This window comes from Cinclus cinclus, chromosome 11 (assembly GCF_963662255.1).
Source record: "Cinclus cinclus chromosome 11, bCinCin1.1, whole genome shotgun sequence".
Lineage (NCBI taxonomy): Eukaryota > Metazoa > Chordata > Aves > Passeriformes > Cinclidae > Cinclus > Cinclus cinclus.
In genome coordinates, this window is record NC_085056.1 from 13,590,367 (window position 1) to 13,603,870 (window position 13,504).

The following is a 13,504-nucleotide window of genomic DNA, read 5'->3' on the forward strand; positions in this document are numbered from 1 at the left end:
ACTAAATACATAGAAAAACCTAGAGAAAATACCTAATTATTTCTTTAAGTAATGCATTCTAATATTTATAAGATTTAGTTATGATCTCTGGGACATAATCGGAATAATATTTTTTTACCATAAAATTTCTCAAGGAAGATAACTTCAGTAATATGTATGTAATATCACTGGAATAAATTAAGTAGTTCCAGACTAGTAGTAATATTTCTGCCTGCTGTTGCATAGTGCACGTTGAGATTTTCCTGAGGGTTCTGAAAGTCACATATTTGATGATTAAGCCATTTTGCCTTTTGAAGGACTTTGCTGCACTTCAAATCACTGCTAATAAGGAGGTTTGCTGGAAGTTCAGCCATTTTTAGAAAAGAGACCAGCAAGGCATGTATATTTATAAATAAATAAAAGTATCACCTGCTTGGGAAATTACATAATTAGCTAGTAGTGCATCATAATGTGGGAGTTTAATTCATGTGTCGATTTTTAAGTGAGCTGAAATAAAGTGTATTTCCATGCAGCAGGCATGAGCTGCTCTAACAGCATGTGCTTACTTCTGCTCATATTTATTAATCAAAAAGTAGATTCCAGAAGTCCTTGCAGAAGTAAAGCTGCTTGAGGAAACAGGGAAAGACAGGGATAAGTGTCTCAGGATTTGCAGTACAGCTGGAGCTTTTGCACTAACTGTGACTTTGTGGGTAGTGACACTGTTCTGTGCAAAAAAAAAGTTGCTTTAGAAAATTAATAAAATGGAACCAAAGCCCCTGTGCTATGAATCATCCTTTACAGAACCTTTCAAGCAATTACTTCAGTTACTTAGTATATTGTAAGCTAAGTAGGAATTTTATCTTAGCATTAGGAGAACAGGCTTTCTGTCCCACTTTAAAAAAAGTTTCACTTTTTTTTTTAAGCTATATTATCATGATTAACAGTCCCTACACATTGATGCAATGTATTTCTATTCCTGTCTGTAGGAACTTGTCATGGCATCCTGCATTGGAAACTCAAAGCAAAATGTATATACCACACTCTCATGCCTTTATTGATTTAAATAATGACTTCACTGCTGGTAAGTCATAGAAATGTTAAATACCATCCTAAAAATAATTTCTGCTAAGTAGCAATGTCATGTGTTGCAAATTTCTTCAGAAATTATATGATTTTGTACTTCTGATTTGAGTTTTTTAATTACTTAATTTTAATATCTACAATTTGGAAATTCTGGGGTTTAAAAAACTACTTTTAAAATAAACATTGTTACAGCATTTTCTACTTCTTGCTGATAATCATAACTGCTGCTTGTTCTGAATGATGTTGTGTTCACCTTTAAAGTGTTGTTTCCTCCTCTTCACAATGCTGTACTCCAGTGTTCATGGCAACTGCATCAGGGCATCATCTTGAGTCTGGGAATAGTTAGGTGCTTAGATTCAGCAGAATATTTTTAAGACTGGACTTAAATTTTTTTTTCAGAATTTCTTTATGACTTCATTCTATTTTGTTGTAGTTACTTCTATCACTGAACTAGAACTAACTTTGTTCTTCCTTTATTTTGTTGGGGTGTTTTGTCAATGCAATTCAGTTACCACCATGAATCTATTTATCACTTACCTGGCTCATATTTCCAAGCACATTTAAATATTGTGATAAACTTAATTTCTTCACACATTAAATTAATTCTGAAGTGCTTTATCTTCTGCTAGATGTGCAATGTACATCAATTCATATATGGTAATTTTGGAAAGAGAGCTTATCTTTTTCCTGTTTAGTTGCATGGAAATGAGAGGAACGAGTCCATAAATTTAATTAAGATGCTTATAAATGTTGGGGATTAAGTTAATTGCTTTAGCATGGAGTCAAACCTTAATATTCAGTTCTGGCACTTTGCTATGTGAAGCTGTCAAGTGTAAATTCCAACTGGAAAATTAAATATATGGTTGTTTACCATAATCAGTGTCATGTAATAGCCAGTTCTAACACACTTAGCTCTAGAAGTATTTTGGAATTCTGTTTTAGTGGCAGAAGCAGCATAGATGAGCATTCCAGGTAGCATTTTAAGTTGACTACATTGAAATCTAAACTCAGAGGTGAGTAAAGGTAAGAAGTCTAAGGTTCTTGCATTGATCAGGCACTGACAGATCAATTTTTCAAGGTTTTTGACAGCTGCCAGACTAAAGAATGTTCCAAGAGTTCTAGTTAGTGCTGCTGCTATGTGGAAGCTCTTCTATTAAACAGAAATGAGAGTCAGGAGCTTTGTGTGGGTAGTGCTGGGAGCTTTTATGGATTCACATCTAATTTTATATCTCAAGATGTGAGTAGAAGCTCCTGTGAAGCTCTTCCCATAAAGATTCTGACTTTTAGTTGCTTGTAGCAGCAAGGCTGTGACACCTTGGGCTGAGGTACTGCATTAGGGTGTTATGCTTAGTGCTCTGGGAAGTGTTATGTTACAGGAACCTGGGGAAAGTTGTAAGGAAAATAATTCAGTCTAACAAGAAAACTGGAGAAGATATTACAGTATTATTATTATTTAAAGTAATGTTTTACTTCTAAGGTGGGAATGATTTTTTTTTTTTTTACTATCCCTATGAAGATGGGACTAACTGGGAATAAGACATATATTGCTGAAAAATAGTATCAGTATATCTGGTATTTCATGACTGATGTGTTTTTCCAAGAGTGCTTCCTTCCAAAGTGAAAAGTCACCAGTTGTCTAGTCCTGCCTGCACATGTATGGCAGTTCCCTGACCTCAGCTCTAGTAACTCTTGGAACTGGGGCTGCTGAGGAGCACAGTTCATTATTACTGGAGTTATTAAGTTGATCCAACTCAAGGTGCAGGATTGTCAGAGCCAATGTAAGCACAGGGAAGAGGTTGACTCCTCTTTCAGTAGCAGCAGTTATAGGCTGCTTTTAACCAAGCATGAAATTGTACTTTGAGTCTCACTGTCCCTCTTCCAAAAACCACCTGTGCAGTGTTCTCACCGTGCCTGCTCTAATTTGTGTGTCTGTACAGAGCTGGCCAAGTGACTCATAGGTAGTCATCAAAGTAGTCAGGTGATAGAAATGAGGGGGGAGAGGGCAAAACAACAAAAGCTGTGAGTGTGTGCAGTACTGGTGGGGCTGTGGTGGGAAGTGCACTGGGGCAGGCAGGGCAGAGGCAGTGCTGGGTTACCAGAGTGTTTCTCCATGGAGCCTGGCACTGCTTGGCTCACAGGAGCTGGTGAGGAGAGCACTCCTGTGACTCAGTCTTCACCCACACAGCCATTCTTCAGTGGGAACAAAGCCTCATTAAGAACAGGGCCTGGTGCACATTAGAATAGTATTAATTAAAAGGGAGGCATTGACAAGATGCAGCAGAATAATCTGCCTGCTGAAATCATGTGGCCCAAAACACTTAATAATCATGGGGTTTGATGCTGCTGTGGGACTTTTGGACTGAAATATTCAGGCTGTTTACTCACAGACAACACTACTATTAATGATTATAATTGGATATAAGGATATAATTGCACCTCAGATGGATGCAGTGATTTATGTTTACAAATAGATTACCAGGACATGCCGTTTTACTCGTTCTTCATGGTCTTTTTGCAGGTATTTTTAAATGTTTTTCTAATATTCTGCAATATTTTGGGGCTCTTTGTATTCTGTAACAGATGCAGCCAATTTGATGATTTTTAGCTGGGCTATTTTTGGCAACTCTATCATTATAAACAGCTTAGGAGATTTAAAGTGTGCTTGACATAAAAAGAAATCCTCTCTGGGCTGAGAAGCTTTTTGCTAGTTTATTGCCTAACCCGTTTTCAACCTGCTGATATTAAACACTCAGAACAGAGCTTTTAATTGCCACACTTCTCATGCTTAGGGTGAAATGAAGTTGAATTGTTATGATTTCATTATATGAGAACTTGCTCATAAAGATGTGTTTAATCCCTAACAGTGCTTCATGAAAGGCTAACAGTGTAAGGATTTTATAATCCAAAAATCCTCTAACCACAACAAAGATAATACTAATCTTTCTTGGTGAGAGATAAACTGGGCTGTTTCAGAGAGTAATGCTGCTGCTGTTTTTAAAGAAAGCACTCTCATGCAGAAGTCTCTGCTCCCTATAATTATTAATTCAGAAAGGAATTCTGAGCTAGACCAGGGATGTCATAAAAACTGTGCAAAAATTTGCAGTATAAAACCTTTACCAAAGGGTCTGTATGTTTTCAATAGATAAACTAAACACCAAACTTTCAAGTGTCTTTCTGCATGCACATTAAGCATGTGTTGCTCCAGAGAGGAGTATCTGCTTCACAGAGTGGCTGAGTTGGGAAGGGATGTCTGGAGCTGGGCTGGTCAAGCAGCCTCCCATCACTGTCACTGTTGGTACATGCACTGAGGCTGCAAGGTGAGGAGCAAATGTGGTGGCCCTTGTTGGGTCTGCTGCTGGGTGTCTAGTAGTTCATATTGCCACTTGTCATTAGTTCTTTTTCACAGCTAACTTAGGAAAATAATCTTGAGGCTAATAGTAATAGGCTTGTCTGAACAGATGAACATCAGGTGTATTTTATAAAGCAAACAGTCCAGGTGAGCATTTCCAAAGCAGGATCCTCAAGTAAGAGGCCTGTCTTAAAAATGTTGTACTGGAAATTTTTGGGATAGTGATTATTTTGCTGTGTCACTTTTTTTTTTTTTTTTTTCCTATTTGGACAGCTTCATTACTTTTATGTAATGTCAGATGTTCACTTAGGGCTAATGCTGTCTTTCTAAACCTGGGGGCAAAAAACCCAGGATTATTAAACCATAAATTTGTTTGCATTTAGAGATACAAGACTTCTAGCATGAAATCAGGCCCAACAAAGGCTTTTAAAGTGCTCAAATGCATGGTACAAGCTGCCTTGGACTGTGAATCCCAGTGTAACTTCATACTGTACATCTGTCAATGTATCCTTGAATGCTATGAAGAATAGCTGATGTATTAAATATTCCGTGTGTCACTTGGTTATGTGAATCCACAGTTTGGAAGTGCTGCTTTTACAGCTGATCTCATGTGGAACACTAGCACGTGTTGTGTATAATTGGAGATATTTCTGGAGCTGTTTGTATAAAATGAAGGAAAAAATCATAAATTTGGGTTTGGGAAAACTAAAGTAGAAAAATCATTAGTCAGAAACAGCTTGCTGTAAGCTAATTGCTAGTCTCTTTACTGATTTCTGGTGGTTAATGTTCTTATGTTGTTTTGCTTTGGGAATTTAGAAACCTAATGTACCAGAACGTTCACAATGTGTTTTCTTTTTGATTCCCACTTAGTTTAAATGTATAAATGTAGATGGTTTTCTTCTTGAAAACCAATCGCTCAAATCACAGGTGGTATTTCTGTTGTAGTCATTTAAACCTGGATTCTGAAAAGAGTGTAATGCTCCATGTCAGATTCTCTGGTCTTATTTTCAGTGAGTTTCCTCTTCATGGAGGCTGATGGTCTCTCTGCAGCTCATATTACCAGCAGAGCTGATTTTCTGCAGTAGATCTGCATTTATTCACTATGAAAATAACTGGCAAAGTATCTGGTGGCATTTTAAAACTTAGGTGGGGTTGTGTGTTTGGAGTCAAGTTGTTCTCTCTGGTTCTGCCGCTTCCCTTACATTTCTCCCAGAGCAAATATTCAGTAAAGCCATGTCATTATGTCATTCTTTGAGCAGGTACAATTTTTAAAATTTTTTAGCTGTTTTGTTCTGAGTTTACAGCAAATAATGGAGGCAAAAAATGTGTAAGATAAGATATAGTTCAGAGGACTTGAGTCTGTAAAGTTTTGTTTGTTTTTCATTACTTCTACTCTTAATGTGCTTGTTATTTCTAATTGAAAATGCTCTGAGTGATATGATCTCCTATGACCCCTATTCTTCCACTTGCTCCTTGCCAGTGCTCAATACCACAGGAAGTTCCAGCTCATAAAATCAAACAAGAGCTGGAATTAGCTGCATCTCCTCCTGCTGCTGGGACTGGGCTGCTTTTGCTGATGGCTTCTCTTACTCACAGCTTGCCTTACAGAGAGAACCAAAGGATGGGTAGAGATCATTTGAGAAAAGAAAGAGCTTTAGGTTTAACTTCTTTTTCTGAATCTTTCTAAAAAAGCCCGTGATCTCTATCTGCTTAGCTGTTTTAATTTTAAAATTGCCACTATGAAGTGTCTCAAAAACTATTCCTTTTGCAATTTTTAATTATATACTAGATAGTTATATACACTAGGGAGTTATATTAAATTTTTATGTGAATTAGTAACTTAATACAGGTGAGAAGTAAATTGGTTCTGCCCCAAATAGCATTTTGTTGAGAAAATATGAATATGAAAATGGGTTCTGAAAGCACTTTTGAGGGTCATGGTTTTCTGTTCCTTGAAACAATGTTGTTGCCCATATGCTGAAAATAAAAAGCATTTTCTCTCTAAAAGCTCATGTTTGAAGTGCTAACAACTGAAAGGATAGTCACACCTGCTTTGTGTATTCAGCAACATAAATGTAAACCATAAATCTAATTTAGTTCTCCAATTTAGCCAAGCTTTTGAATTAATATATATTAATTCCTTCTATAGTAATTTTTAACAATGAAAGGGATTGTAGAGCTTAGTTATGTTGTTTATCATTGTTTATCACCTGGTTTACTAAATAGTTCCAGTAAATACTTAATACATTTTGAAAGAGCTGTTTGGACAGAATAAATTCACAATCTCTTATTGTAACCACATTTCTTAAAGATTTACCAAATTAGCTTGTCTGGAACATATGAAGTCCTTTTGTTTTGCTGAAGTTTTTCAAAGTAGGAAGCTACTGTATCATTTAATTAGCACCAAAAATTCTTGTAGATGTACTCCATTTGCTCTAGGACAGTATTAATGTCAACTTGACAAATGTTAATACTGCATGTAGAGGGTTTCTCTACCTGAATGAAAGACTTATGAAGAGGAGCATGAAACTTGTAAGATTTTGTTTTCTATTTCCATGTAGTAAAGAAATAAAGCTGACTGTGTTTAACTTCTTTGTATAAAATTAGCTTTGTGCATACTAGAAGTATTATACAACTAAAATTGTGTAGTTACAACTAAAAAAAATGGTGAGTTATGTTTGGTTTTAACTTTCCTCTATTTACATTACAGATTGAACACTGGTAGGAATAAAAGTGTTTATCTTTTATTTTGCCTTGGGTTTTAAGGCATTTAATGATTTTAATACAGTTATTACCATTCTGCCAACACACTGCAAAGCAGAGATTATTAATTCAGCACATTATTTACATATAGATAAAGCAGGCACATTCATCTCCAAAAGTAACTCCTGGTTAGGCAATATGCAGAGACACCCCTGTTCTTCCACACTGATGAAAACATTTTTAGGCATGTTTGCAGTGTACACATAAATGTTCTAATTGGGTACTGCCTTGTCCATGGTGATAGTGTTTATAATAAGGGCACTTTCTCCCCCTCCTTTATTAACTTAAACTTTTGAAGTAAATGTGAAATCAAGCACTAACTTAATGTTGCCCGTGCCCTGGTGGCTTCTCAAGACAGTCGGATGCTGAGGGATTTTATTCTGAAATAAAGCCCTCTGACATTAAACAGAAAGGTCAAATCAGTCATTAGTGAAATGAATGCTCCATCTAAAAATAGTACCATTTTTATAACACTCAAAAGTGACAGAAAATAACAAGGGTAATCAGAATTGAACTTGGAGCAGATTCTGTTTAGTTAGGTTTTACTGCAGTTTCTAGTTCCAGTAAGTAAAATCAGGGGAAGTAGGGTGAGACTGTAATACTGTGTGTTTGATTTACTGTTGATTAAAAGATTCATCTAAACTGGCCAGTTTGAAACATTTCAAAAATATCAACTGGGGTGCTGTTGTTGCTGTTGTCCTCACTAGCTCTTGCTGCCTGTCTCAACCAGCCATCAGCAGAGGCTGTGCCATAGCCAGGGATATGGAATCCTTCCCTTCCATTGTGCCTCTGGACTGTGGCCAGTGTTTGGGTGCTCACCTGGGAGCAAGGGGGCAAAGGCAGAAATGTGTGCACAGGAAAGGGGAGGAGAAAGGAGATGGAGAAGAAATCCAGACTGAAGGCAGGAAACGTAGCTGGAGATGGTGAGGAGCAAAGCCTGGATGCATTTCTGCAAAAAGAGACTGTTCATTTCAGATGGACTGGAAGTTCTTAGAGGAGGACTGACCTTATGGAGTAAGGGAAGCAGAGCTGCATAAGACTGGGTTGAGAGGAGTCTAGGACTGGCTGTGTGAGAGAAACTGTGGGCTATGGGTCAGAGCTGGACCTGCTGTTGGGTGTAGGGGTGGGTGTTTGGAAACTACCTATATGTTTATTTCTGCAGCAAAAAGATTTGCAGGAAAAGTAGAAATGCTTTCTGTTTAAGGCATTCAAATGCTGTCCTACATTTTAATCTGTTTTATTAATTAATTTCCTTTGACCAATAAGCTGTTGCAGTTACCACAGAATGGCTTGGGTTAAAAAGTATCTTAAATTTCATTCATTTACAACCCCCTACCATGGGCAGGGACACGTTCTCACCTTTCAGGGCTCTGGGCAGTTTTTCTGGGCAACCTGTGCAGGGCCTCACCACCCTGACAGGGAAGAATTTCTTTGTTACTTCTAGCTTAAACCCGCTCTCTTTCAGTTTAAGACCATTCTCTTGTGTCCTATTCTCTGCATGTCCTTGTCCAAAGCCCCTCCCCAGCTCTCTTGATGTCGTGGAAGAGGCTCTAAGGTTACTCCTCTAGACTGAACAGCCCCAGCTCCCATCCCATCTCCACAGCAGAGGTGCTTCTTGCCTTTGGCTGCCTTTCTCCAGGCTTCTGGGTTCTCAGTAGCTGCTTATGTTCAGTGCAGGTCTCTGGTTGCCAAGCCCCATGGCACAAATGCCACGCTCTTGCTGCCCAAGATGGGTCTCTGTAGACAGTAGTAGTTAGGTGAAGCTCCTTTAGATACATTGCCAGAAATGTAGCTATCTCAGGGTGGGATGTGCTATGTTCAAATAACAATTTTAGTGTTTATGACTGTGTCTGGGGTGACTTGGACATTCATATAGAGTAGTTCTAAATGCACTAAATAAACTCAGTGCGGTCTAGCCAGTCAAGTTTTATGTTGCTTTTGGGGGAGATTTTTCAGTCTTCAGTGGGCCATATGTTGATACAGTGTCAAAATTGCCTGATCCTATCAAATGAAGATGGATGGAAGTGCTGTGGTTCCTCTATAACGAGCTTTAGGTTATTGGAGCTAGGAGCTCAGTACTCGAATAGCTTCCCTTTTGTAGGCAGAAACATACATTTTAATAATCTCTTTCCTTTTTTTTTTTTAAGAATGAATGCTGAAGTCAGTATTTATATATACTACTGTTCAGATGTAGCAGAGTTTGGATAGCAGCATCTTATTACTAAGCCAGTTAAATTAAATTATAGCCAAATTCGCTCACCAATTCACTTTTTAGGGTAAGTTGTAAGTACAATGCTAATTTTATAGTGGTAAAAGTAGTGGTTTTGTGTTGCAGCGTTATCAGATACCTTCTGTATTAAGTGTCTGGTATAAGTTTTAGTTGATTTTCAGTATTGTAGTTCTAAAATGGTGGGTAGCCTCCATACTTCCTTATTGTACTCCGAGACTGTTGAATTTTGTTGATGAATATTCCAATTACTTATGTTGTATTTATGTTAATCGCTGGCTGTTAAATCCAAAATAGGAAAGTGTATTTAAATGTGAACACACTTTACTTTGCATTTAAGAGGGAGGTTTCCTCTCAGGCGGTATTGTTTTTTTTACTTCTGTCCATTCACTTAGGCCATAGGTGCTGCATCTCAGGAAATCTGCCTGAATCTGACATAAAGATCTTCTCCTATCCCAGCTATCAAGTATTTTCCTTATCTTTGCTGCATCATGTCACAAATGAAGAATGCAGGAAATGCCCTGCAGGCTTAGTCTAGTGGTCCATCCGGCTAGCTCAATATTCTTTCCCTGACAGCAGCAGCAGAAAAGTGGATTTTTTTTTTCTCTTCTGTTTCATACTTCCATTTGTATATCTACAGAATCTACAACTATCCTAGGCTTCTTAAAGGTACCCCCTTGCCTGTTGTTTGTAGCATCCCTTCATGGACCTGTTGTCTGGTAAAACCATCACCTTTGTATTTGGTAAATAATTGCTTGTTGAGCTCCAGATTCATTGATTTAATAACCTCAGTTTGTAAATATCTCTCACTGTGTTGTGTTAGGGTTATAAGAATTTGAACAGTCCTCAATACTTTTTGTGTACTTTTTAAACTTAGAGATCTTTCTGGAATAGATTCTGTTTCTTACAGCTGAAATTGCAATGTGAACTGGCTCCCAAAGGCAGTGTGCAGCATGTCTACAGACAAGTGATTTTTCTGAGCATATGTAATATAGTAGGCATTCTTTGTAGGAAAAAGGGGCTGAGTTTTCTTGATATAGCCAGAAGCAAAACGGGAATGTTGCAGTTTTCAACATTAGTATTGAAATTAGTGTTTTGTAGTACAGAAAGTGTAGAAAAAAACTGTATACGTTGTCTTCATAGTTGTGTACATACTTTTGGTCATATCCTGTATGGCACCCCAAGACACCCCGGTGCTGACCATATGGATATTAATGCATTTGTTGGCTCCATCTGTTCTCCTGCAGCTCTTACATATTTAAGAATTTAGTAAAGATAGATATGGAAAGCAGTAACAGCAAGGTGGGAGATAGGTCAGTAGTCCTTTAGAAAGGAAACGCTTGCAAGGATTCTTTGCTTTGGCTGCTAAGTATTTGTAAAGGGCACAGATTCTTACTTGTTTCTTCTTTGAGATTCTCTTGGAGTAAAAAACTTACATAATCAAAACCAGAATCATAAAGTAAGATAGGTTGAATGTAACACTTGGGAATTGACTGGTCTAGATCACTGTTCCAGACAGGACTTGGTTTTTCTTACACATTTTCTTTCACAGTCTTGGGACAAAACACTTGTAATTCTGAACTATACAAACTTGTGAATAGTTATTTCTTGTGTCTAAATTGCATCACCTATTTATACTGCTGTTGCAAAGAAATGGTTTTGTTTTGCTTGGTTTGAAGTCTCTGGCATTCTTGATCAAAATGACAAATTACTTGTGAATATTAACAATTTGATTTGGTTTCACTGCAAGAGCCTTTAATCCCAGAATCATGCTTGAGCATTTCAAACGTGTAGCTTCTAAGAAGGCTTAAGGATAAAAAGGAGGAGGACAATTGGCAATAAGGTACCAGTGGAATTGGTTCCAGAGGGCTCTAGAGCTAGAGGTGGTGTTGCTGTACCTGTATCGAGTTGTCCCTATGGGAAATCACAGCTTGTTTCTTTAATGCAGGAGCAGCGTGGCACCAGCTCCTCTACACTATTTTTAGATTATCTGCTCTCTTAGCCTGCCTTTGCACTTTGCCAGTGCAGTATGACATTACAGCAGCCTTGGAACTGCTCTGCAGTGTTGGTTCATTCGTTCTGTATAATGTTATGTGCCTGGAGTTAGGAAAAAGGAGATGGAGGAGTACACAGAGAGGAACAGAGAGCAAAAGTAATTTACTGACTGAAGAGAAGCTGGTTTGGGGGAGGGAATTCAGTGCAAAACAGGAATGAATGTTACTGAATGTACTTGTCTTTAAGCTGCTGGAGAGAAAGTCAGTGCAGGGTCCTGCACCTGGGCAGGAACAACCCCGGCACCAGCACAGGCTGGGGGTGACCTGCAGCAGCTGTGACAAGGGCCTGGGGATCCTAGTGGACAGCAGGCTGTCTGTGAGCCAGCACCGTGTCCTTGTGACCCTAAGGCAATGGGGTCCTGGGGGGCTTTAGGAAGAGCACTAGAGCAGGTCAGGGAGGTGACCCTGGTGAGGATCACCTGGAGTGCTGTGCCCAGCTCTGGGCTCCTCAGTACCAGAGAGACATGGAGCTCCTGGAGCAGGGCCAGCCAAAGGTGACAAAGATGGTGAAAGGACTGGAACATCTCCCTGCTGAGGAAAGGCTGAGGGAGCTGGAGCAAGTTCTAGCATGGTGACATTGGGTGAGTTATGTCTGATATTGGCACCTGTGCCACTTTATCCCAGTCTGGGACAGAGTCCCAAAGTATGTATAAACATTACCAGAGGGAATGCTGAGTTACTGCTCGCCAGGATCTCCCCTTGCACCAAGGACTGAGCAGAGAGGATTGACTAAGCAGTGAAGTGGGAGGTCAGCTCTGCAGTGTGAGATGGTATCAGAGAGGTGCTGGGGAGAGGTTACAGTGCAGACAGAATGGCTGTGAGGGTCACCCAGCCTGCCCCAGCTGGGGAGCAAATGCTCATCCTTTGCTGGGTATTTCAGTAGAACACTTCAGAGCCTGTTGTAGCATAACCTATGTGCAGCAGAACCCAGAGCTCATGGCAAATTTCAGTATCAAGTACAGCAAGGACCCTACTTGAAATAATGATTTAAACCTCAAAAACGTTTAAACCTCAAAGGCATTTTGGCCTGTAGGAAAATCAGTTAAGGCTTATGTTATTTCATGTTTCTCTTTATCCCCGTGTAAACGTACTGGATTTAAAAATATTTCTCTGGCTTCTGTCTGACAGTAATCAACAGTATTGCACAAGCTTCCTTCTAGATGCGAAGTTAATATTTGAAAGTATATGTAAGTTTTCTAACTCACATTTGTGCTGTCTTCAGATTATTTTCATTACTTTTGTCTCACCTCCAAGAAGTCCTTAGGTGTCACTGTAACTCATTCCAGTGAAGCACACACCATCATGCTTTTCATGTGTATGCTGTAAAGGAAATGACCATTTCAGATATTGAAAGGAATAAAATGAAATCGTAGGGCTTTTAAGCTGTGGGGAGAGAGAAATCTATAAGGAGAATCTTTGCTGGTTTTTTGGGGGTTTTTTTGGTTTTTTTTGCGGGGGGGGGAGTTGTTTGGGTTTTGCTTGTTAGGAGTGGGGATGTTTCTAGTTTTGTGGTTGTTGTTTGTTGCTTTTTTTTTCCCCTGGAAGATAATACCCCTTATTGTGCCATTTGAAATTCCCTGTACAGCTATCTACCTGCTTATTCAGTAAAACACCTGAGGGTAAAGCATTAATATTCTCTTTTCTTTTCCTTTTCTTCTTCCTGCAAAGTAACTATTGTGTTCTAACTCAAGGAATGGCAGTTGAAATTGCAGGGAGGGAGGAGACGAAGAAAAAGAAAACAAGTGTTTAAATCTAAAAGAGTAGTTTCCTTAAGTCTGAATTTCTTAACATTGGACTTAATTTCTTAAAGTTATTTTATTCTTCAATCTCCACTTTTTTACTAACAGCTTTTTCTTCCCATTTTCCTAATCTGGGGACTTTTCCAGAAAGGGGGTAAATAATCTCCTCTTTAGACCTTGCCAGATAAATCCTTTGAAGTTCTATTTTGCACTGTTTTGGTGTTTGAGAGAATTTTAGTGTATAGGAAGCCAGAAATATTTTTCTATCTATTTTTCTTCTCTCAGTATTGTATCTGTTGCTTAATTCAGC

General features: G+C 38.6%; 1 protein-coding gene across 1 annotated transcript in view; it reads left to right on the forward strand.

Annotated features, from left to right (window-relative positions):
* Positions 1-13,504, forward strand: part of ITFG1 (integrin alpha FG-GAP repeat containing 1) — a 73,276-nt gene that overhangs the window by 8,982 nt on the left and 50,790 nt on the right. The window contains exon 6 of the mRNA XM_062500113.1: positions 966-1,060. Within this exon, the coding sequence (XP_062356097.1) occupies positions 966-1,060 (95 nt within the window). The remainder of the gene's footprint in view (positions 1-965; positions 1,061-13,504) is intronic.